This window comes from Ambystoma mexicanum, chromosome 5q (genome assembly GCF_040938575.1).
Source record: "Ambystoma mexicanum isolate Mex_15411 chromosome 5q, UKY_AmexF1_1, whole genome shotgun sequence".
Lineage (NCBI taxonomy): Eukaryota > Metazoa > Chordata > Amphibia > Caudata > Ambystomatidae > Ambystoma > Ambystoma mexicanum.
Window position 1 is genome coordinate 1,115,264,911 of NC_090933.1, and position 25,827 is coordinate 1,115,290,737.

General features: G+C 45.7%; 1 protein-coding gene across 5 annotated transcripts in view; it reads right to left on the reverse strand.

Annotated features, from left to right (window-relative positions):
* Positions 1-25,827, reverse strand: part of CYRIB (CYFIP related Rac1 interactor B) — an 819,696-nt gene that overhangs the window by 185,438 nt on the left and 608,431 nt on the right. For all 5 annotated transcript variants that reach the window (XM_069621628.1, XM_069621627.1, XM_069621629.1 and 2 more), the window contains one exon: positions 24,988-25,104. In XM_069621628.1, coding sequence (XP_069477729.1) covers positions 24,988-25,104 — 117 coding nt within the window. The remainder of the gene's footprint in view (positions 1-24,987; positions 25,105-25,827) is intronic.

The following is a 25,827-nucleotide window of genomic DNA, read 5'->3' on the forward strand; positions in this document are numbered from 1 at the left end:
CACCCCTCTTCCTGGACAACTGTAGAACTTCGATGGGAATGAAATTCCTGTCAAGGGGACTGCGGATTTGGAAATTAAAATTGGGCGACACAAGGTGAAACACCCGGTCATAGTTGTGACTCCAGAGGGCACACCATGTTTACTGGGCAATTACCTCCTGCATAGATTGTCTCCCCTAATAGATTGTGTAAACAAGGCCCACTGGACCCAGACTAACTGACCAATAAAATTAAAACAGTGTCAACCATGTTAGTTTAAATGGCACATGCCACATGGTTGAACAAAAACCTGACCAAATTAAGTTCCACTTTCAAAACAACAAAATCCCTGACGTGACAGTAATTGCAGTATGACAAACTGGTGATGGGAAGTCCTCTCTATTTTTGAAAATCAACCTTCCTTGCAGTCTCAAGGGGCATTCCACACTGGAAGGAAACACTCTGAAATTCTATACAATTCACAATCAGAAAATCCCACTTCCATAGTCCAAAATGATGAGAAACCAGCTCAAAACTTGGCTGACATTCAGAAGATTGGAGAACAGTTGTTCATCCCTATTCGGTTAAATGAGGAGAAAGACACTGTTCTCGCCCAAGTGTGCGTGAACAACAGTAAGAGCTTCATCAGCGAAGCCATGTTCCGAAAACTCCCAAGTGCATAACTGTTGGGTCGTGCGAGATGTCCCTGATGCATTTTATTTAGGCAGTGACATTCTCAATCGCTTTGCCATTTGTTTGGACCTGATAAACTTCAAAGCCTGGTCCCGATTAGCGGGTAATCCCATAGACTTTGTTGACCCAGAGAAAGCATTTCGGTCAGCTCAACTGCTGCCATATGCAGTTGAAGTTCAAAGTGAAGAGGAAGTCACCATCCCAGAACGGCCCCAACTTTTCCCACTTCAAGTAAAAATTAAAAGAGGAAAGAAACTGCAAAATTCTGACGCATATGTTCACCTCAATGCCCATCTCCAACAGCAAGGGTTGGGGTTAAACCCAAAACCATTAGTCAATACAGAACACGACACCATTCCAATAGTGGTGGATAACAACGACCTTAGGAGCATCACTCTGGGCGCAGGCACCATTATTGAAATGGCAGTTGATGACCGACATTTTTCCATAGATTTAGGTAATGAACTGGTAGGGCCAATCCCCAATTACTGTTTTGACAGCGATAACGATAATGACAACCCCAGACAGGATCTTCACCCGGCATGGGGGGAATTTCCTGGTGTACTCTTCCTGCCCCTATGGTAAGGAAGAGGTGACCTGTGACTTCGGGAGGGATGAGGTGATCTTTCAAGTCCACCAGGACTGCCTTCCCCACCTGAAGCAATCAGTACAAGTCCATATTTTAACCAGGGACTCCTCCACCCAGCTGGAGGAGGCCACTGAGATAGCCAAGCCACAAGTCTTTCCGAGCTTCGGGCAAATGGTTGAAGAGAGAGTCAACCTAGCTGATACCTGTGAGACTCTGCAGCAAAAGATGAAGTTGAAACAAGTTTTTAGATTTTCAGGATCTCTTTGCGGTGGACTCATGACTGTGGTCGCGCCAAAACCCATACAACAATTATTCCCACGGACCCTGGCATGACTCCAGTGTTTGTGAAGCAATATCGCTTGCCTCTCGCATCCATGGAGTCCCTCACAGAAATAATTGAGTCCCGTGGGATAATTCGTCCAGTCCAGAGCACCTTTAATATTCCGGTGCTGGGGATTTTAAAACCAAACGGCCAGTGGAGACTCTGTGCCGACCTAAGGGAGCTAAACAAACGAGTCCACACTTCCCGATGGCCTCTTCCCTACATTGACCAAGGGCTGGCCCAGATCCAGGGGTCAAAGGTATACCCTGCCATTGACATGACCAATGGGTACTGGACCGTACCCGTCAGTAGGAAGGACCAATACAAGCTGGCCTTTACCTTCGGGGGGCAGCAGTACACTTGGACCTTGACTCCCTTCAGATACATCAACTCCAGCAATTAATTTAATATCTTCTTGCATAAGGCCATGCCCGACTTGGGTGAAAGGGGTAACCTGGCCTATGTAGATGATGTCCTGATCAAAAGCTCAACTGTAGTGGAACACATTGCGGAGATCCGTTATGTTCTGACACAGTTGAGGGCTGCCAGAGCAAAACTATCTTTCCAAGAGGCACAGTGGTGCAGGTCCCGTGTCAACTTCTTGGGACATGAGATAACTTCTGTGGGTCTCTGCCCCCAGGAAAAGAAAGTAGAAACACTCCTGAAACTAAAAGACCCCACAACTCTGCGTGAGCAAAGGAGCCTCATTTGACTAATTACAGTAGAAAGTGCACTGAGGATTACGCAGAGATCACAAGACCCCTAATCCATCTGTTGAAGGGGGGTTGTGGGGGTCAAGTGTGAGTGGGGTCCAGAACAAGCCGAGGCAGTAAGAGAACACAAAAGAGGCCTCTCACAAGCGCCTTGCCTAGCTTACCCTGTCAAAAACAAGGAGTTCTTCTTGAAGACAGGGTTCTCAAATACATGCTTCACTGCAGTATTCTACCAAAAGCATGACAAGGTCAATAAAGTAATCTCCCATGCAAGTAAGACTTTATCCTCTGTGGAGGAAGAATTCAATGATTGTGAGAAGGCACTCCTGGCAACGGTGTGGGCATTGAAGAATTACCGCCCGTTCAGCCAGGGGGAACACATCATAGTGGAGACTCCACACCAGCCTCTGCAATATCTTCAAAGTGACAGAATCCGGGCCGGAAATGTGAGTAATTCCCAAATGACTTCCTGGATTCCGTCAATGCAAGGCTTTCCTGTGGAGGTCAGATATGACCATCACAAGAAGAGTCCCCTCGCGCAAGGTCTGGCTGACTTGCATGATTGTGCCAGAGAAAACTGTCTCGAGGGCGAAAGTCTTAAAATCCAGGACAACACGGAGGCGTACCTCAATTCCCCACACCAAGTCTTTGAAGAAGGCAAGTGTGAGGGAAGGCCCACTGTCTATGTGGATGGGTGCTTCTACCATGTTGACAACAACAGGGAAAAGGAACTAGTGGGCGGCGTGGGGAATGCCTGGGTGAATGATGCCCCGGAACCCTCCACTGCTGTCCAACAACAACTCCACGAACTGGTCATAATCACTGATTCAGATTATGTCCGGAACGGGTTTGTGGAGCGCGTGGTTAATTGGAAAACCAGCGGCATGCTATGTGCTAATAAACCACTAAAACATGGAAAATTAACACAAAATATTCAAGATCTGGTCACCTCTAGTGGGGTGACCATCTACTGGAAAAAGATAAAAGGTCATTCTAAAGTAGGGGGACCAGACAAAACTGGAAATGACTTAGCGGATCAGCTGGCCAAAAACAGAGCCATCCAAGGAGATCTACTTGAGATAGAGTCCCTGTTGGGGGAAATCCAGGTCACTGCTATCACTAGGTCCCAGACAAATGCTCACAATGAACTCTCAACTGCCCAGTGGAGTAAGGAGACCCCAGATGCTGATTTAATCACGGCTCAAAAAGGGGATCAAATAATTGGTAAGTTTTATCAACACATTGAAGACCCAGAGAATTTTCCCCTGACGGATACCGATTGCATTGGGAAAGAGCACCTCAGAGTGTTGATAAAATGTCCAAAAATGCTCCGAATCCAAGATCGTTTGTTGGTGATGAGATCCATATCTCGCAGTGACCAGTGGGTGGTCCCTACCTCATTCCGTAGCCTGATGCGGAGTCACAGCCATGATGCGGCCACAGCCGGTTATCGGACATTTCATACAACATTAGAAATCTTGTGAGAGGTTACATACTGGCCACACATGGGACAGGACCTCGACCAATACTTGAAGGGGTGTCTTGTGTGTGCACAATTTCAGCCAACATCACTCACACACTGTGCTCCCCTCCAAAAGAGGGGGATGACACTGCCTTGGTCAGATTTGCAAGTCTATTTCATCGGGCCCGTGATTCGCTCCTCTAGGGGGAACAAGTACATGTTAACCGTAACATGCTTGTTTACTAAGTGGGTGGAATGTCTCCCGGCCCCAAATTGCAAGGCAGAAACCGCAGCTGCCCTGATGATCAATCACATCTTCTCGCGTTTTGGACTACCCCAAAGGATTGAGTCAGACCAAGGTAGTCACTTCACCAGCGAAGTGATGACCTAGATGTGAGAGATACTTGGGGTAAAAAGGAAATTATACATTGCATATCGCTGTCCTCTAGTGGTGGAGTTGAGAGGTACAATAAAACCATTGTGAGCATATTAAAAAGGTTTGTGGCAGACTCTGGGCCAAGTTGGGATATTTGACTACCCCTTGTCCTGATGGCTATCAGATCTACCCCTTCTTCTGCAACAAAAATGTCTCCATTTGAGCTGATGACTGGACAGAGGATGGTGCTACCCCAGCATCTGCTCTATAGAAGCCAAGAGCAGACCTTGATAAATGCCTCCACAACTCATGAGTATGTTGAGAATCTGAGAAAACACCTTCAACATGCTTTTGTGTATGCTCAGCGGAATCTAGAAAGATCTGCAGACAGTATGAAGACCCACTATGACCTTAAGACAACCAAAAAGGTATATCTAGTAAGAGACAGGGTCTACTTGTACAATTTCCAAAGGAACCAAGCTAAAGAGTGCACATTTCTGCCAAGTTGGCGGGGTCCTTTTGAAATTGTGGACAGAATCTCACCAGTCACCTACAGAATCCGCATCCCCAAGGGCAATTTGACATAAGGGGAAGACAAGTGGGTCCACATAAACCAGCTGAAGAGTTGCCATCCCAGGCATACTGCGGCAAATAGAAGAGCCTACCGGAAACCCAGAGGGGAGAATCCGGATATCTAGAAAAATTATTACATTTTCATTGATTACATGCGAGAAAATGACATGTCATTAAATATATGCAGGGAATATTATCAATTGTTATTGAATGCATGAGTCTATCCCACTGCTGAAATCCCCCTGGAACAGTAGTGGGAACATTTTAATAACCGCGTTATGTTCTGTTTTCTAGTACTGGAACTAAATACACCTAATCCCCAAGTAGGACCTCCTCGGGACCCGGGAGAACAAAAACCCAAGCGATCCGGAGTGCCGCTCCACACGTCCAACCAGAACCGGCGAGGAGAGCGTGTCGCATCAATCGCTGACGAGAGAAGCAACCAGATTTCTCCACATGGACAGAAAGAAAATCCCACGTGCCCAACTTCCCCAAAACTGGAAGTCACGCCAAAGTCAGGGGGTGGGGGAGGCGCTTTGTGGGAGATTTTTACCCATGCCAATGCGCCTCACTGCACCCCTTTGCCAATGGGGAAAGAAACAGCAAAAAAGGGATGCGCTATCCCCGTGCGCGCAAAAATCTGTACAACTGCGCATGGTTCCTAATCACAAAAGGCTGCACACCCTTGCCACAGTGTCAAAGTTGGTGTAAAAACAGATCTCACTGCAGGATAATGCCAGTGGGTGCTGTTACACGTAACGTGAAGCAAGGCCACAGAAGTGGGATAAAAACCGAAAATGCCTTTTAAAATGCAGCTTTCCCAACCAATTGGGTCCTTTAAGGGGCTGTTTTGGCACTAAATTCAGTCATTTTCCAAGTGAACTATTGAAATTAAAAGTGTGCTGAAACCACAGATCATCCAGTACAGTAAGAAGAAACCGGGCCTCACTGACTGACGGCAACTAAGAAATGTATTTCATGCAAAACAAATCCCAGCACTCAAAGACAGAATAATGCTGAGTTAAATGTGTCTATGCTGCAAAGGAAACTCTGATGTAAAAGGCTCAGTTTAAATGTGTTTATTTCTTTGAAGAAGTGCAAAATTCGCCTGTTTAAAGCATGTTTTGTGAAGGGCTTAATTCCTTTGTCAAAATCCATTATAAAAGTCTTAAAGTAAACTAGTTGGAGTTAACTGGTTAATACTGATTGGACAGTGCCCAGCCTGGCAAAGATGACAATTCATGTTGACACTAAGCTGCTCCCAGGAAGGTTTCACGGATGCTGGAGGTACCCGCATATTTAGAACAAAGACCTCATTAGCCATTCGTCTTTGGCTGACCCAAGGACATAGGAAGGCTTGGACACCCATCCTCCCCGAAGAGGGGCAGGATGTGGAGGAGGTTTCTCAGTGAACTTCAAAGGACTGGCCATTTTCTCACTTGGGAAGTAAGAAAAAAAAACTGGCATGGATTTTGAATGGAAATTACTTATTTTGCCTCAGAACTTTATGACTTTTAACATGCCAGCCAAAATAAGTAGGCGAGTGAAAAATGCATACTTGAAAATCTGAACTCATGCTAGACATTTGAAGATTTGGTAGGAGTTCTTACTACATAAGGAACCAAAGTTACACTAAAACCCTAATTGTGGCAAAACTATTAATGTTGCAAATATGATATTGTATACCCATGTTCTAGGGGTCATCGCCCAGATATGTATTGAATTACAAATTGTTAGACCAAACCGTTATGATTAAAATGGACAAAATTCCACAGAACGACAAAGACAGCTCTCACAGAGATAGGAATTGAACGCCAGGATAACCCATAAAATATGTCATGCATGTGTCCAATTTTAGTAGAGGGCATAATTATAAAAATGTGTATATATATGGGAAAGTTAAATTGTGATGCAAATCAATGCGGGAGTTCCAAAATCGCATCATAAAATATGACAGCTCTTTTTGTCTGCCAACCAGAACAAGGCAACTGCCTTTGGCCACTCGAAGCCGTGGGGGGTGGTTTGAAATTCTGCCCACACCATAAACTTTGTGATGTCATTTGATAGGATAAATCTAGGAACTTCGCCACACACACACTGCTTCCTGACCACATCATGATTTCTGCGCAGCGCTTTGTTCCAGAACTCTTCATCTTGCAGCGGATTCCAGACTTCTTTGCAAAACCCAGGCCTCAGCATTTGCTGAACTCTTTCTAGCTAGGCCCAAATCCAATCATCCCAAACTTAAGGGAAATTAATTCTGATCCAGTCTGTCTTGCTACCATTAAGGCTTGCCTGTTGAAACTCGCCATCACGCTAACCTACCGTGTCCAGTGACCAGAAGGGCTAAACCAAATCCAGTCTGAGGTGCAGTCCAATTGACCCGAACCACCCTGCTGATCATCCTGCCATAAGTGCCCTGCTGCCGATAGACCTGATCCGATGACAAGAACCCTGACGGTCCAATCTTAATTACAGTGGACTGGAAGTATCAACAGGAATAATCATAACCCATACTATATTGCGTTGTCCTATCCCAATCTCAACCCATCCTCTCTTTTACTTAAGAACTTGTAGTGTCACACCAGTCTGAAACCTTGCTTTGATTTCTTGTAATAGTAATAATTTCTTGAAAATCCTTTTGTCTTTTGAAAATCTCACAGGTAATCCGACTGAGTCCTCCAAGGCAGACACGGAGGTGCAGGGGTTTGTTTCCACGGACCACTCTGGGGCTTACGGTGATTCAAACTGGTAACCACCCTGAACACCCTAGTTTAGAGCATAATTGTCATTGTAAGAAGTGATTTCTGGTTTCAATCTTTATGCCTATTTTTTCAAAAACTCCTCTCATTAAAACTTCCATAACTTCTTCAATTTTATAGATAGAAACGTAATTTCAACTCTGTTACACCCAAGACCCTTAGCTACATCCACAACCAAAAAGCGCATCGCAGAACAGTGTATTTGACCAGTTTTAATTAAAAATCGTATAGTCAAATTTTGACGCGAATTTACATTTTACAAAAGTGTTACACGTGTCTTTTCCCATCCAAAGTGTTTCTTAACTTCCATTCTGATCTAAAGTGTGTACTGTTGCTCATCTTGTAGCTCATGTTTGTTAGGACCCATTTAGTGTTGCTCTCATAAGCATTTTTTATCAGTTTAAGCATTTTTGCACATTTTTCATTATTCACAAAGCCATTTTCACCTGTCATTTTAAAAAGTGTAAATTTCCAAAAACTGTTTTCTCTCTTGTTTGGGGAGGGGAGATTGCATTCAAACTCTAGACATTGTTCTTTCATTCCTGAATACCTGCTGCTTATTTACATCTGCGTAGAATTGCTCATTTGTGCATTAAGGAATTTGCAGGGGGAATATTATCATAAACGCTATATGTTCACAAACCAAAACTGTTCTTTTTCCTGTGTTTTCTATTCTGCGTTACTATAAGTGAATTCAATTGCTTTACTTATTTTCAGAATTGTATTGTCACCACTCAGTGATTGCTGCAATATATATATACATTATTAAAATGTGTGTGTAATTTGAATATTAAATTCATATTTACTTTTGCCAACTAGCCCGATTCCTGCCTGGCCCAGTGTGATCTGGGGGGGGGGGTATTTTGAGAAGGGTGTGATATGACTGGCTATCACTCAGAATATTGAACCTATAGACATAATAAATAAGTATTTCATTTGTGCATTACATGCTAGGCGAGACCCGGGTGTTTGCCCGATTGAAATCCTTAACACCTCCAACCCCTCTCCCCACCCAGCCAACCATGAGTTATGGCCCCTACAACTGCCCCAGTCCCAAGAGCCCTGAATTCCAAAGACAGCAGCTGACCCAAGACCACCTATCCTAAACCAAACCCATACAAGATCTAAGAACATGGTCAACCCACCATTATTTTATAAAGACACGATTTGTAATGCGAGGTACAAAGTTCAAAAGTGTGGGTGGAAGCCTTGGAAGTCCCGAGACACGGATGGAAGGAAATAAAATGTGTTTGGGTCAGAGTGACCTCGAGACTTCCCCTATACCAGCCTATGCTCTTGCCAGGTGCCCTGTATAATGATAGAGTAGGATTGTTACCGAAGTGCATCTAATTGGTTCTTCGACCTTGGTTCCCTGGAGACAATGAGCCCAGCCGACCCCACGTGAAGGAAGATGGACAGACGGGGCTGGGACCAATGGCCTGGCATCCCAAATGCAGTAGGCCAACCATATATAGGGTTGCACCAACCATCTGCGTACGCTTTACTGTATATGAATGGTGCTGTACCCTTTTAAGCCTCTGCTTGCACCCTTTTTCCTGAGAACATTCTTGGCAGCAGAGTGCTTTGCTGGCACTCCTATTTTGGTAGGAATAAAACTTGTTATCCTTGCAAGAATTTCTTGGGCCTTTTTCCCTAGCGTGTGGTATATTGTCTGGTGTGAGCATTCAGGAGTGTGTCTCGAACAGTCCACTCCTATTAAGATTTTTGATCGCCAATTGGATATTTCTTACTCAGTTTTTGACCATGTTCTCACTCACTCAGATCGACAGTTTCACAAATGATCACATCCTGTCTTTGCAACCCTGCACACCTATTATTACTAACGACTATCACAGAGCTTTCACCTTTTATCGCCTCCTTCATAAAGTAATCTCTAGAGAAAGGCACAGTACCCATTAGCCTCAAAACCAACTTGGATCAACAGTCTACGCAAGAAATCATCTCTTAACTCGGACCTTCAGAGTAGTTGCAGAACAATTGCTAATACAATTTCTGGTTAAATGTTTTAACACCTTCTCTGGAACATGGATTATTCTGACTCCTTACCGATCCTGCTCGACTTATCTGCAGCTTTCAAGAACCTTGACCCACAACATCATTTTACAAAGACATCAGTATGTGGCAAGGTGTCACCAAACGTTTGTTGGTTCACCTTCTATATAACAGGACCTGCTGAATTCACTCATGCCAACTATAACCGTCTCCCTACTCCAGCTAAATGCTGTGTTCGAAAGGGATCTATCCGTTCACAATTATTTAATATAAACATGAAACCTTTTATTGAATTGTTCAAAACTACTGATATGCAGATAACCCCCAATTCTACTTCAACATTCAAGGAAACCACAGTTCCGATAACCTACATTTTTATCAATTTTGGCCAGCATTAAGAGCTGGATATTGGAGAATTAGTCATCAACCCCTCCCCTTTCCATCAGCCTTCAAGTTAACGCTTTTATTAGCTTCGGTTATTATACAAAAAAGGTAGCAGGCGCTCCTCTCTAGAAAAAACATGGTATGATAACCCCACATTGAGAGTCTGCAGCCTTTGCTTTTTGCTCACTGTACTTTTCACAAAGAAGGAATACTCCTTTGCATATCAGTCTGTCCCGCCCACAAGGGCAGTCCAGCACCAAAATGCCTGGCAAATTTCCTTTGAACAAGAGTACCAACAGCAACCCCAGACACGTGTTTCGGCCTAGTCAGTGAGGTGGAGCTGTGCCTCTGAGCACAGTGAGCAAGGGGTCCACATTTGGGTTCCCCCAGGTAACTTAGGGTGACCAACCCGGAGTTCCTTGCAAAAATACAAGGAAGGTAGCAGTCGCCCTCTCTAGAAAGAACATGGCAGGATGACCTGCTCTGTGGGTTTTTCCCACTTTGAGCAAATAGCAATGACTGAGGATTCTCACTGTACTTTTCACAAAGGAGGAATATCCATTTGCACATCAGTCTTTGTCATGCCCTGAAGGGCAGTCCGACACCGAAATGCCTGCCACAGCTCCACCTCACCGATGAGGCCCGACTAGGCCGGAAAAAAAACACGTGTCTGGGGTTGCTATTGGCACTCTTGTGCAAAGGAGGTTTGCCAGGTATTTTGGTACGATTGCCATGACCGCTCATCCTGACTGCAGAGGCTATTCTGGCCTTTTAGAGTGCTACTCAGCACAACAACTATCAGAAGCTCTTCACAGGGCACTCTTACTTACCAAGCTAACCTGATCATAAAAACTGCCTTGATAAAGAGCCTTGTGGGGTCGAAACATGTGTCAGCACCGTGAACATTAATAAAAACTGCAATGCAAACCAACCCTGAACATGATTGATCCTTCTCTGAGAGGTTTTACCAAAGAGGTTTACTTAGAATCTCAACACGAATGGCTGGTTTCTCTTGATTCCCACCCAAACTCTAACCTTTTTTGAAGCTTAAGTTATTACATGAGGCTCTTTCGCCAAATTCACCCATATCTTTTGGAGGAGCACTTAAGACACTACAGAAACAGCACCTGTAGAAGCTTATCTTGGTTATGCCAAGTCCACCTACTCGAGAGCTGCTAAACACCGGATTCATCAACTTTAGACAGTGCAATATTGAATAGCTAAAATGGTCATCCGGATGCTGCTACGAGGCCATATTCAGCCAGTTTTATTCTGGATTCACTGTTTGACAGTGAAGGCTATAATTAAATTCAAGTTTTTAAATGGCTTCATAATATTGCTCCCAGATATTGGTGTTCTCAAATGGATTTTTTCGTAAACCAACTAGAGCCCTACATTTATTGTTCTCGAACCTTAGCTAGCACCTAAGATTGAACTTAAAATCTTGTGGTGGGGGGCTTCCCCAGCCCAAGGTACTTTAATCAGGAGCTCCATAGCAGAACCCTTTAGATCATCACCTAATTTGCAGATTTCCATAAAACAACTTAAAACCTTTTTGATTAACATCTTGCTTATGCTTTTGTGTTTTAGATAGAATCCGTTATGTTGTGTGCTTATGTCTTTCTGGGAATTAATTTGCTTGTGGGTTGTGTTTAAATAGCTATGCATGGGGTAGCGCTGTTGCGCACGACCAAGATGGCCACCTGATGTGAGAGCTCCGACCCGACAGAAATCCGAACTACATTTGAATCCTGTTTCGGAGCCCCCAGCGGATAGTGGAGTCGAGCAGAGGGTGCACCTTGACCCAGTCCACACCCGACCGAAATCCTGAGAGCGACAGGCTAAAACTCACGGAGATATCGGCGTTGGTGTGGTGAGCGGGAGAAGGCCCGGGAGTTGGCCGCAGAGGACATCCGGCTGGTCTACGCCCTGCGCCGCTGACGCTCTAGCCTGAGAGAGAGAGGTGGGACTCCTGTGCCGTGGTTGCGGTGTCGGGCCCGTGGACACTGCGGAGCGACTGGAGTGATCCCCCCCTGGGCCCCGTACGCGTGGCTGTGCAAGCGTTGCTGGCTCGTGGGCCCTGCTCCGGAAACGAGGTTTTGACCGGGTGTGCCCGATGGAACCCTGCCTTCGCAGTTACTGAGACCATCCTGTTGGGCAAGAGCTGGAGCTCCCTGCCGCGGCGCGGCGGGTGCTGGAAAGTGGACCATCGTGGGACGGCGTGATATCCTTTCCTCCCCGACCGAGGAATCTACTGCATTTTTTGGCCGGGGCGCGCCACGCGTGCTACATTCCCTGCAAGTTGGTGGGACGGTGCAGCTCTTTTCTACGCGTGAGGGGTCGAATTAACAAAACTACCGCTGATACCTGACCGTTGATGGCTCCATGAAACACTATTGTTGCGATACCCAGGCCTGAGCGAACCCGCTTGACAAACAATATCCTACGCGGCAGAGGCGGCCTGCCTCCGCGGTAAAGTCACACAGATTCCGCTGCCCCCTTCGGGTTGTGGTGGGATACCGGCAGGTGTGGCGAACATGGGCAACACTAGAAAACAGGATAAGGCGGCTGAAGGGGCGACTGGGAAAAAGAAAGGTCTGATGGATTCGTACACCAGTAGCCAGGCAGCTGGCCACAAGCCGGATCCGTCGATGGCGTCAACGGCGGAGCCTGGCGTGGAGGGCGGCGACAGGGTTGATCGCCTTTCCACGATAGTGCGGAATGGCTTCCTACCCCTGAATGTGAAACTAGACGACATTGTCAACACTATAGGAGCACTGAAAACCAGAGTTGACAAAGAGCCTTAGAATCACCGAGGCCGAAGACAGAATCGGTACAAGCGAAGACACTATTGCGCGACACGATCGCGACATAGCGCAGCTTAAAACGGGCATGACCGCACTGCAGAGTAAGTGCAAAGACCTAGAATCCAGATCCCGAAGGAACAATATTCGGATTGTGGGAGTTTCTGAAAAGTTTGGGAAAGGCGCTATGAAACAGCAAGTGGAAAACCTACTTAAGACTCTTTTTGGAACAGAATCCTTTTCAAGCCAATTCCTGGTTGAGCGAGCGCATCGCACTCTGGCCCCTGCGCCGAGTCCTGGAGCCCCACCACGTACTATCATCGCCAGACTGTTGAATTACAGGGACAGAGACGCAATACTTAGGAAGGCCAGAGAAATTGGGACACTACAATATGAGGAGAACCGCATACATGTCTATCCGGACTTTGCTGCGGGAGTGCAGGCCATCAGGAGATCCTATGAGCCGGTCAAACAGCTACTGAGGGCGCGTCAGGTCCCGTATGCGCTGATATTCCCGGCTAAAATGCGAATCCAATATGGAGGAAGAGCACACTTTTTTAAGACTCCGTCCGCCGCTCTGGCATTTGTGGAAGCAAATATACCCCTACCACCTAGAGGCCGTGGACCGGACCAGAACGGAAGATCACCTCCGGGAGAGGGAGACCGGGGTGCTGTTGATTGAACTTGGTTGCGCACTTATCCTATGCAGCTCTTTCGTCGATGTTTAAAGGGATTCTGTTCCCACTGGGGGGCTCTGAGTAACCTTCGAAACAGGTCGTGAGCCCGCTCGGGTGGCCTCGTGACGACAACGTGGCACCCACAGGAAAGTTCCAAAAAAGTTTAAGGGTACATCGTCAAGTTGGGGTGGATAATGTGGGTGGAGAAGTCTGGAAATTACAGATTATTATTGCTGCCAGGGCATGTTTGGGACCTGGGATTTAGATTGGTTTAATTTCAGTTCCAGGTTGGTTGAAATCAGGTCTGGCGGGTGCACGATGCAGCTACAGCAGATAAACACTAGACATGGTGGAAGCAATGGCATGGCATGGATTCTATATATGGAGAAATGGGTAACAGGGTAAAAATAACTTCATTATTTTGGAATGTCCGAGGGCTAAACAACCCGATGAAAGCCAGAAAGGTAGGAAATTATGTCACCAGACACGGTCCTCAAATCCTAATGCTCCAGGATACACACGCCCAGGGAGCGGTTAACTAACATAATGGCTAAATGGGGCAAGCTACGTTATTATACAGAATATTCTTCACAATCCAGGGGGGTCATAACACTCATACATCCTGCGCTGGGATTCCGCACTGAGGGGCACGAGGCCGATCCAATGGGAAGATATGTGTTGGTGTGGGGGGAAATGTCCGGCAGACGAGTGACCCTGGTTAACACCTACGGCCCTAACATAGATGACCCGGATTACTATCTGAAAATGTTCGACACGCTCAACAAACACGACACAGAAATCATTATATGGGGCGGCGATTTCAATGTTGCACTCGACCCCATGTTGGATAGGTCAACCAGTGTAGAGAGGGCTCCCACTAAAACAGCGATAACCCTGAACCAACTCCTCCCACAGTTGTCACTGATAGACGCTTGGAGGGTGCTGCACCCGGATGATAGGCAATATACATATTACTCAACAGTGCATGAAAGTGAATCGCGTATAGACTACTGGTTCATATCCTCTGACATCTCGAATACGCTGCAACACTGCACGATCCTTCCCCGCCCACTGTCCGATCACTCTCCGGTCTTATTGAGCCTCGTTTTCCAAGATGTTCCTAGACAGGCCAGGAGGTGGAGAATGCCGGGGGGACTGTTGGGAGATACAAACGTGGCCGAATCACTACATGAAGAGATAACCAACTTCTTTGCAGACAATCGGGGGACGGTGGACCGGATATCCACGGTCTGGGAAACCTTTAAGGTTTGGGTTAGAGGGATCCTCATGTCCAAATCAACAGGACTCTTGAAGGGGGTGAGACGGGACCTTGAAGGGGTGGAACGGGAACAGAAAGAGCTGGAAGAGATATATAGCGGCACCCATGATAGGGACACCCTTGCTGAAATTCATAGACTCCTTAGGACCTTTGACAATTTAGCCACAAGGGAGGTACGATACATTGCGGCCCCCATGCGGGCGAGTCGCTATGGGGAGGGGAATAAGAAAATGCTGGCCAACCTGCTTCGAAATGAAACAAATAATGCCCCAATAGCCGCTATTCAAACAGCTCCAACTGTAATGGTCACAAGCGATAAAGGTATTAACAATTAATTTGTTGAATATTACAAAACGCTCTACACGAATAGAGACTAGAAAACCCCCACTGAGACAAAAGAATACCTGGCTTCACTGGGTCTCCCCACACACCCAGATGAAGATAGATTGGCTTTGGAACTACCTGTCACAATAGAAGAGATCACTGAGGCCATCAAGGATCTCACGTCAGGTAAAGCTCCGGGTTCTGATGGACTGGGGGCCGAAGTTTATAAGGAGTTCCATGAGGAACTGGCCCCTATTCTACTCAGAACCTGGGAGGAGGCCCTCGAACAGCACAAACTGCCCCCTACAATGAGGGAAGCTATTGTTACGGTGCTTCTCAAGCCCAGACCCCCACCCCAGGATATGTCCTCTTACAGGCCCCTCTCGCTCATAAATACCGACGCAAAAGTTTAATGCGAAGCTTGCGATATGGAGGCACCTTCCTATCTCACTGCATGGCAGGATAGCAGTGCTAAAAATGACCGTCCTTCCTAAACTGCTGTACCTGTTTGTGAATATCCCGATATGGCCAGTCAGGGAATTCTTCTCCAGGCTGCGATCAATGGTGACCACATTTCTATGTAACGTGAAGACTGCTCGAATGGGATGGGAGAAAATGGTGGAACCATACAGTACCGGAGGCATAGCAGCCCCGGACTTTGAACTTTATTATTTAGTTGCCCAGGCGCAGTCCGCGAGATACTGGTATGAGACGGCAGAAGAAGCACCGCATGCATGGGTGGAGACACACACAGTTGCACCCTCGGATGTGAGATCAATTATCTTCGCCCCACGACAGACGTGTGTGAATACGACCCGGCGAGCTGCACTGTCTGGGCTTGGGGGGCAATATGCCGGAGACTTAAAATTGAAAGGCCCTATAACCCACAGATTCCCTTGTGGAACTTTCCCGGCATTCCTCCCACATTCGACACGGACATGCAGGAAGCATGGGACCCCAATAGGGAAATGGTGGTAGGGGATATGTTCATAGAGGGGACATTTGTTAACTTAACAGATATTTTAAGGGCACTGGGGAGAGGACCGATTCTAACACTCCAATACTACCGAATGAGATCAGCATTCCAGGCTAGATGGCTCCTATTTCCTGATGAACCACTCTCAGACCCTTGTTTACAAATGATCACGACTCAGGGGGGTCTTGGAGTCTCCAAATTATATGCATCGGTGCAGGCCCACACCCCCACGATCAATAATGTGAAAACAAAATGGGAAGCAGATTTGCAGGCAGCCATTCCTGATGAGAAATGGGCAAAGTATTGTACACTCACTAAAAGGGTTTCGCTCAATGCAGGGCTGCGCCAGATACAATTTAAAATTCTGAACAGACTGCACTATACACAACGGCCGCAGTAGCGAGGTTTGTACCAGACTCCTCGAGCGAATGCCCCAAATGCGGCGCCCCACAAGCAGGGTCTTTCCACATGTATTGGGACTGCCCTGAGCTGCAGCGGTTCTGGGGGGGGAAGGGAGTGGCTGAGTTACTGGCGGAACTAACACAAATACCCCCATTCCTGTCTCCACAAAAGATACCTATTTGGTGATATTGGGAAGTGCTCAGAGAGAACTAGAAGACTCTTTAATGTTTCTTGCGCAGTCGCTAAAAAATGCATCCTCCAGGCTTGGAAAAGCTCCATGCCTCCGAGCATGAACACCTTTTTACGAGAATTGACATATGTGAATGAAAACGAGGAACAATATGCACTTACTCAGCCGAGAATGAGCCGACCGAAAGATATCTGGGGCCCGTTCAGGACATACTTATGTGAAATGCCGTCGGACAATGAAGAACCCATGTAAATATGTATCACTTGTGAAAATGCATAGTTCCACTGTATACTTTTTTCTTGTTATGATGTTGGAACGAGTTGTGAGCCTGCCACTACCTCAATAAAAAGATGTTTAAAAAAAAAAAAAATAACTATGCATGGGGCCTAAGGCATTTGATAACAATGGTTCCCAGTTTATTAAGGTCAGATTTAATAAATACCTGCTCATGCATTCATTAAGAATCCCCCCTACGTGGGCACTGGGCACTCGGTCGCTACTGAGGACAGTTATCCTCACATTACTGCAACACAAAGCAAGAGCGCACAATATGGTTGAGCTACCTGTGTGCCTGGAGGCTTATTGAGGCAAAGACACGTGGTGAGGTTTTGTACTCCCCACTTCTTCCCATTAAGTACGTACCTGGGATCCCACTGACAGAGAAGAAAGACTTTACACAATGTATGGATAGACTGGGCTTCTCGTGCTAGCGTGATATATTTCCGAATGGGCAGTTTCGGACACTGGAAGAATTCATATTGAGGAGGGAGTTCTCCGCGCTAAACATCTTCACAAAATATAGACTGTGTACTGGTTTGAAGGACATGTTGATTTGCTTCCCCCCAGGTATTACGTGCAGTGATTAGCTCGGGAAGCGAGTACAAATTGGTCTCTACGCTATATGTTAGTATAATTGCTAAATCGGCAGGGTGGGCAGGGGACTCCCACATCTGGAGGCATTGATGTATGCAGAAGGTGGCCGTCAATAGATACACTTCAAATATCTTCACCATTTCTACCTGAACCCGGTTGATATTCACAGATTCTTCCCTGAAACTCCAGACACGTGCTGGAGGATCGGTGGATCGCCAGCTACCTTTTTGCACCTAGCATGGCTCTGCCCAAGTATGCATTCATTCTGGGTACAAGTTTTTGACATGGTTGAGGGGATAGCCGGTAAGGCAGTGGCTCCATTCCCCCATGGTTGCATTGTTGGTATACACATATTCCTAAATATGTCAGGAGGCTGTTGGGATGCTATTATTACTGACTAAGGGGAGAGTGGCCATTGTATGGGGGAGGGGATGACCCCCTGTATACGAGCAATGGAGGAACTACATTCTATATTGTTAGGACATGGAATCCGAATACAGAGCAACTGTGCACCGGGCTTTGAGGCTGAAGGACATTTGGGGTCCTTACGTGGCCTACCTACTTTTGGCCAGTAACGATGTATCTGAAGGGACTGTAGCCGTCTCCTTATCCTTGGTTGCACTCTTATTGAATTTCGGGGGCTGGGGATTCTGTTACCGTCTGTAATGTTTTTGTTTGTTGATTTTGTGCTGTTCATGAAAACTAAGACACAGTATTAAAAAAATTAAAAATAAAAATATTTCCCCCCCTCCACAACGTTTCGTATGATCCCTACATTAAGCTTGAAGCACAGACAGGTGCTGGAACTCTTCCACCTCAATCGGATGCATTGAGGCGCACTTCTGGTTTAGAATGGGACATCTTAAATTCCAAAATGGCCTCCGGCAGGAGGAGGAGGAGGAGAAGGAGGAGAAGGAGGTGTTACTCTTGGCTCATCACTCTCCCCCATCTAAAGGAGTTTAAAGCAGTGGTCCTTGCTTCCCCCACTTAAGACACTGCAAGCAGTGCCCACCAACCCCCATTGGGGTAGCGCGGTGAGCGTTGCCTAGACAGCGAGAAAGCACACGCACCGGCACAGAAGGCATCCGTGGCACCGGCAAAGGAGAGGGGTGTGGTTACGGCCCAAGTGGCTGAATCTGCAAAGCCGGCTCTACAGGCGTTGGTGCGTCGCATGTGAAGGAACCCCTTATCCAGTGTCAGCGAGCAGGAGTGGCATTTGAGGCATGATCATAGCCCAGTGAGGCGGGAGGATGGCTAAGTCTAAGTGACATTAAGAGACAGCCGAGATCCCGCCAATGTATTGTGGAGAGGGGTGGGGCTGAGTTCTTCCTGAGGAACTGCGTATGGTGGCCCCGTGGGGGCTTTTACATTAACCTTCTTGGATTCGGTCAGGGGTAACGCTGACCCCCTCGCACTCCTTACTTAACATAGTAGTCGGCGCCCAATGACTTCACTGCGGAAGGTGGATGGTGTGGGGCTCTGCCATGTTTCAAGAGGGCGCCTGTCTGGGAATCCCACAAATCGCAAACTGCAGGTGAGGAGGAGCGTGGGGACCCTATCTGTATAAAGTGGTGAATTACTCTGCTGGGAGATTTATGAAAGGGGAAAGGAAATCTATTATTGGAATGCTGACTTTGGCTATGTGAGTTTCCTGTTGGTTCAATACGAGAACATTACATTTGAGTGACGACTCCACCCGAGGCTTTGGAGAGCAGGGCTGGCGCGCTTTGGTACATGGTCCAGATTGGACGGTCTGTGTGGTCGCCAAGGGGATAAATCAAAGCGATCTGGACGGAATAAGGCTACCCCAGCTCAGCCAATATGGAAGGCCCGGAGGGCTGAGGGGCCTAATGACAAGGTGCTGGCAGACAGAGGCGCAGAGAACTCCAAGTGCGGCTCACTCTTCAGGGTCACCATCATCAGAGGAGGAAATTACTGAACATTGGGATACGATTATGCAATGCTTAGCAGATCATCAGTAAGCGCCTTAAAGAATCTTCAGAAATCTGTTCAGGATCAGATTTCCTCTTTGAAAACAGACATTAAAATTGCTGTAGAGGAAATAAAAGGTGACATTTTGAAACTCTGAATGAATAAGTAAGCCTTGCAGTAGCTCTCAGAGGACTCTCAGAAAAATTATGAAGCTGTTGCCACTAGGACCCATGAACCGGCTGGATCATTGCAATTGGGACCGGGGGGTTGAGCTGCAGGGTAAGGGATGAGAGGCGGGTTGTGGCGGCAGGTAAGAGCAGGGGACACAATGTCCCAACAGCCTATAGGTGGAGTTTTCATGCTGATAGAGTTAAAAGTCAAGCAATCAGGGGGGGGCTTCCCAATAGGAGTTATTAATAAGGAGCCAAAGGAATGCAAGGGATTTTCCACGAGCAGAATCTATTAATGGGTTTTACGATCACCTCATACAATATTAGAGGGCAGACTTTCTCGTGCTCCAAGAAACCCACATATGCAGGAAGGATAGACCGACTCCGAATCAAGGGGTATCCACAGATGTTCTAGGCTAATGCGAAGGATAAAAAGGCTGGGGTTTTAATAGTGTTTAGAACCAATCAGGATATGGTCGTAAGCTAGGACGAAATCTATTTGTTAAGTTTCGTATTGGGACGGAGTTACATACCATAGCAAAGGTGTATGCACCTAATTCCAGACATTATGGTTTTCTCAGGGCCACATTGATGATGCTAGAAACCTTTACGGAGGGATATGTTATATTAATGGGAGATTTTAACATAGCATGGGATGCAGTGATGGATAGAAGTGGGGCACACAGTCCCAACAACTTAAAAAAACATTTAAACATCTGGGGTTGGTAGATGTGTGGCATGCCTATAGGGACAAAAAAGCAGGATTCACATTTTATTGACATGTTCATAGATCCCAATCACGTATAGATTATATTTGGGTCTCCTCCCGACTGGTGGGATGAGTGCGCGAAGTATCCCTGGGGGCGATCGTGCTTTCCGATCACCCACCGTTGGGTGCGATCACATTTCTGCAAAAGGGGTTATGGCAGTGGGTATTACCAGAATGGATTTTGGCCGATACAGTATCCTTAATTAAGACGGGAGAAGATTCAGAGCCATTTCAGTGAGAATGAGATGGAAGATATCTCCCTGGGTATATGGTGGGATGCCTTTAAAGCGGTAATGAGGGGGGGAAAGGATTGCATTTAAAGGCCTGAGAGAAAAATTGAGTTGGCAGTTAGAGGAGGATTTAGAGGCTCAACTTAAGGACATTATGCCTAAAAAGGTCAACTACCCAACGAGGGACACGTTGAAAGTACATAGACCAGTTTGTGGGCAGCTCGAGATATTAAGGGCTAAACGGGCAAAGAGGACACTTCTTAGAGCTAAACACAATTATGTCAAGGAGAACAGGGCAGGGAGGTTAATAGCACAACAACTGAGACAAAGGAGGGCAACCCAAATGATCCTGAAAATCACAGAAGGGGAAGGGGGCGGATGTGGTTGATACAGAGGGAATTATTGGACGTTTTGAACGATTCTATGGAGCATTGTATTACTCTAAAAGGCCCAGAGATTAATTGCAATCTTCATATTTGGCAGATGCAACCCTCTGATGTTGCCGAGAGAGGACAGGGAAGAATTGGAGGAGGATATAATGGAAGAGGAAGTTAATATAGTTAACGGCAAGCTCCCCCTGAATAAGGCCCCGTGTGCTGATAACTTTACTGACATATTTTACAAGTACCACCAGAAAGTCCTCCTCCCCTGTTTAACGCGATTATACAATTCCTTTGAAAGACCTGGTCACATGACAGTGTCTATGGATCAGGCTAAATTGGTGATATTTCCAAAACCAGGTAAAGACCCAGCACAGTGTGGGTTTTACCTTCCGATATTGTCAATTAACATGGACACCAAAATATATACCAAGATTTTAGCTTCGCGATTAGAGGATAGACCAAGTTTTAATGGGACCAGATCAGGCGGGTTTCATTAGGCAACGTCAAATCTTTGAATTACAAGGGTCTGCCATTTCATAGAAAGGAGAGAGGAGTGAGATTCCAGCAGTTCTTCTAGGTTTTGAGGCCGAAAAGGCATTTGACCGGGTAGAATGGTTTGTTTTTGTTTCGAAGAATGAGGAGCATGGGGAACACTACCTATGGAGGATACAAGCCAACTATCAGACCCCTACCCTGTGTCCATCTATTAATGGAAAGCTTTTGGGTCTTATTTGATTGGAAAGGAGGACCAAACAGGGATGTCCGCTGTCTCCTTTGCCTTATGCAATTTTATCTGGAACGCCTTTTGCAGCAATTGCGAGAAACAATAGGAGTTAAAAGTATTCAATATGGGGGACGGGAACATAAAATAATGGCATTTACGGAGGACATGCTGCTGGCAGTAGGAGACCCAGTGGAGTCCTTAAAAGGTGGTAGTTTCCAGAGCTGGCACTCTTTGGGGAAGTCTCGAGTTAAAAAATTAACAAAAATCAGAGCTAATAAACTACTCACTGTCAAGCGAAAAGGAAAAGAAGCTACAGGGGTGCACTCAATTCCAATGGGCAGTGGATAATATCAAATATCTAGAGATTCACGTTACAAAGTCTACGGCAACGTTATATGAGGAGAATTATTTCCAGCTACTTGGTACACTCAAAACTGACATGCGATGATGGAAGCCGTTACATCTCATGTATGGGGCGCATGGCCTCGATTAAAATGGAGCCCCTTACACATTGTCTTTACTATTTTAAGGCCCTGCCAGTGTCCCTCCCCGGGAACTTTAAGTCACTCAATCATTTATTATGCACATTCATTTGGCATAATAAGAGGCCGTGGGTGGCCCTGCGAACTTTAATAGCTCAGAGTAATAGGGGAGGAATGGTGGTTCCTGATTTTAGACTATTATTGGGCGACCCAACCGTGGGTGCTGAAATTTTGGTTGTCGGGGGGATGAAAGTAAACTTTGGGTTTCCATGGATAAAGCAGTGATCGGGGCGCCACTTGATGCTGTTTCATGGTTAACCAAAGAGGACCGACCTCCTAAAATGAAGGCATCGCGGATTACCGCACTACTGTGTGGGATGAGGTGATAAAGCAGAGGCATATATCAACAATTTCTGGGCCCTTGCACACCATTGTTGGGGAATCCCCAGTTTACATCAGGGAAGGATGTGCAAGACTTTAGGATGTTTATGTTTAAGGGATATGATGGAGGATAAGGGAGTTAAAACTTTTGAGCAGTGCAAACAGTCTTTTGGTCTTAAGGAGGGGCTTATTATCAATTGCGGCATTGGGTTGTACAACCACATAATAAATAAATCAGCGCGTGTAGGCAACTTACTGCATTTTAAAACTATATAACTACTCAAGCAGGAGATTCATAACTAATCTCCGCATTTATGTGTTGATAGCTGAATGGGGTCCAAGAAAAAAGGTGGTCTCATATGGGTTAATGGGCACGTACTCTGGATCGATCTATATAAGAGGAGGGGTGGGAGGGTTTATGGGGTAATATCCGGAAGCTCACTCGATCAATCCAACTTAAGGAGATGTGGTATAAAACCCTCACTCAATGGCATTATAATCCAGAGAGACTTTGATTTATGTATCTGAGACCTCCCAGGATTGCTGGCGGAGATGTAAAGGGAAGGAGGATTGGCACCATATTTGGTTGTCTTGTTTGGCCTTGAAAGTGCTTAGGGGTCAAGTAAGCGTGACAATGCAGGCGATGGTAGGACAGACACACCCATGGGGATTGAGGAATGTCTTCTGGGCCTTGATACAGCACCAAGAGGAAGAGCGCATTTCAAGGCATATGTGGTTTTGAGTTTGGCAGCCTTACTGGTGTTAGCCCGGAACTGGAAGCAAGAGGCCGCTCCAACCAATCATGAATGGTTATTTAAAATTTAGCACATATTGGCTATGAATGGGTTACATACACAATTCAAGGGGACATCCAACATTTTAAGACAGATTGGGGAGTATTGCTGAAATATTTGAGGGATGAATATTGGATTCAAATGTGCCTGCAGAACATTCGAATTTTGGACACTGCTTGAATTATTTTAAATCAATCAATAAAAACCGAACTGTATCATATGTATGATAAGGTGGAGAAGCTCCAAGATAGGGGGGAGGTTGAAGGGAAAGGGAAGAAAAGGGGGAGGGTGGAAGTCGTAATTTATTTTCTTTACATATGCAAAAAGCTAATAAAAAATAAAATAAAAAATAAAATCAAAGAATTGGACAACTCAACCCTTCTCCTATAAAGCTTGCTCCTGTGAGAGTGTATTTTGAGTAAATTAGCACCTTACCACTGCCTCAGCAAGAGATTGTGTGCTCTAGAAATAATCCTACAATTAGATCATGGGAGTGGCAATCCAAACCATCTGGCAAGCCCCAGGCTAGCATGAACAGTCTTAAAATTGATACTACCTACTGCAGTTGAGTAACAATTCCTCTTGCTCCGTCTTGGCTGTTCAATACCTACAACCGGCATCTATGATTAGAAAGTGCTCAGCAGCTTTCAAACTACAAGTGGACAATACACAGCTAGTATTAACTATGTAACACACTGATCACTCATGGGTACCTAGGACACTTGTGTTAGCTACTGGGTTGATTGCAATGGCCTATACACATGCCTCAATAAAAACTTAAAATCAATACGTTTAAAACAAGGCAGTTAGGCCAGACCAGGCCCTTAAAACCTATGGATCACATATGACGAGCTCTGAAATAACTTCACCGATTTGCAGTGAAGCTCTGGTATGACCCATCAAACTTACTTAAACACAGACCATGAACACTGGGTAAAAAGGGTCCATTGCCACAAACCAGGACCCTAAAACCATCCTGGGCCAGTAAAACGAAACCATACTTCACCAATAAATAATTGTCACATACTCTGATGCTCTCATACACCCCCCCCCCCCCCCCCCACCCCATGTATCTGGAACAAATCCCCCACCCCCATTATGAACAGAGACAGATCAGGAGAACCATAAAAACAATGCACTTCAAAGTCTCTGTCCTCGACACCGTGCCACCTGGATAAATCAAACCCAAATCTGGTGCTTAAGAATCTCTAACCAGACCTGCTCCATCAAGGAATCCTGAGCAATATAGCATTGCTGCTAAATTAGGAAGCTATCCCAAAAGGCACATATTCCTGATGCCGCTGGACTTTCAACATAAATCATGACGCATGATTTGGTTTTAGGGTGAGGCCCTGGAATGCTACCTACTGGTTGCTTAGAATGGGCATTTCCCATGTTTGTCCATGTACCCAACACCTTTCTCCCCTCATTATATTTGCTTCAAAGGCTCCTCTTCCAATCATTCTCGATGCTCAAGCAGTTCAAGCATGCCTCGACATACAAGTTAATAATAAAAATAAAACTAGGGTAACGAAACAAAATGACAAAAAGCTATGATTATTTAACAGTTTGCAAAGCTGTACAAAATATGTAAACAATGTTTTAGCAAAAACACACGATAGGGTTTTCTGATCAGCCTTCGTTCTACAGCAGAACCCATATCTGGTGGCACAAAAAACGGCCTATTAGGTTAATGAAAAGACATCGCCATAGTAAATTGATGTACACTTACTTCGGACACAAACTTTGTTGTGGCATCACTCAACGTTTTCAGCATTGGTGTTGCTTCAGCATAGAACAAGGACATTCTGTTTGCCATCTCATTATTTACTTCATTTTCTCCTTCCGCCTGTAGAACAACACTGAAGGAATTAAGAACAGGTCTACATAATCGCTTTGGAAAGTACAATAGTTGGATGGCTGTTCACAGAATGCATGCATTTAACATTTTAATTCAAAGTCAAACTAAGGTTTATGGTTCTTACTCAACACCACAACATACAATGGACATCAAGCCGTATACAAATAGGATGTAAGGGGTCAGATTTACAGAAAAGCATCAATGCTCACTATCTCACACCATCATTGAAGTCGTCGACCAAGTTAATTAAATTGGTTATGTTTGATTACAAGGCCAAAAGACATTATGATAAATTCTTTCAGTGATTAATCACAAAATAAACTGTTTTAATGATCAATCCACCCTAGTAGAGTGACCACTCGGTATCTGGAGACCGCTTTGGACAAAGGATTCAGATGTTACAATAACCCAAAACAGGCAGTCACAAAGCCTCCAATTACGGCTCTTGTATAGACTTTTGCCTCACATTTGCCAGACACAGCCATCATATGCCTAGATACTCATCCAAATGTACCACCTGTTGTCATCCATGGCTAGGTGCTACCATAATTGTCCAGGCTTTTGATATGCACGGCTTCCATTAACAAGTGGGCATACTGCAGCCTCTGTACATTAAATGGGTTAACTGTGCAAAGATGGCAATACTTGGAAATGAAGGCGTACATGATGATGTGATCCCCACTCCTCCAGATGGGGGATCTCAACATCCAT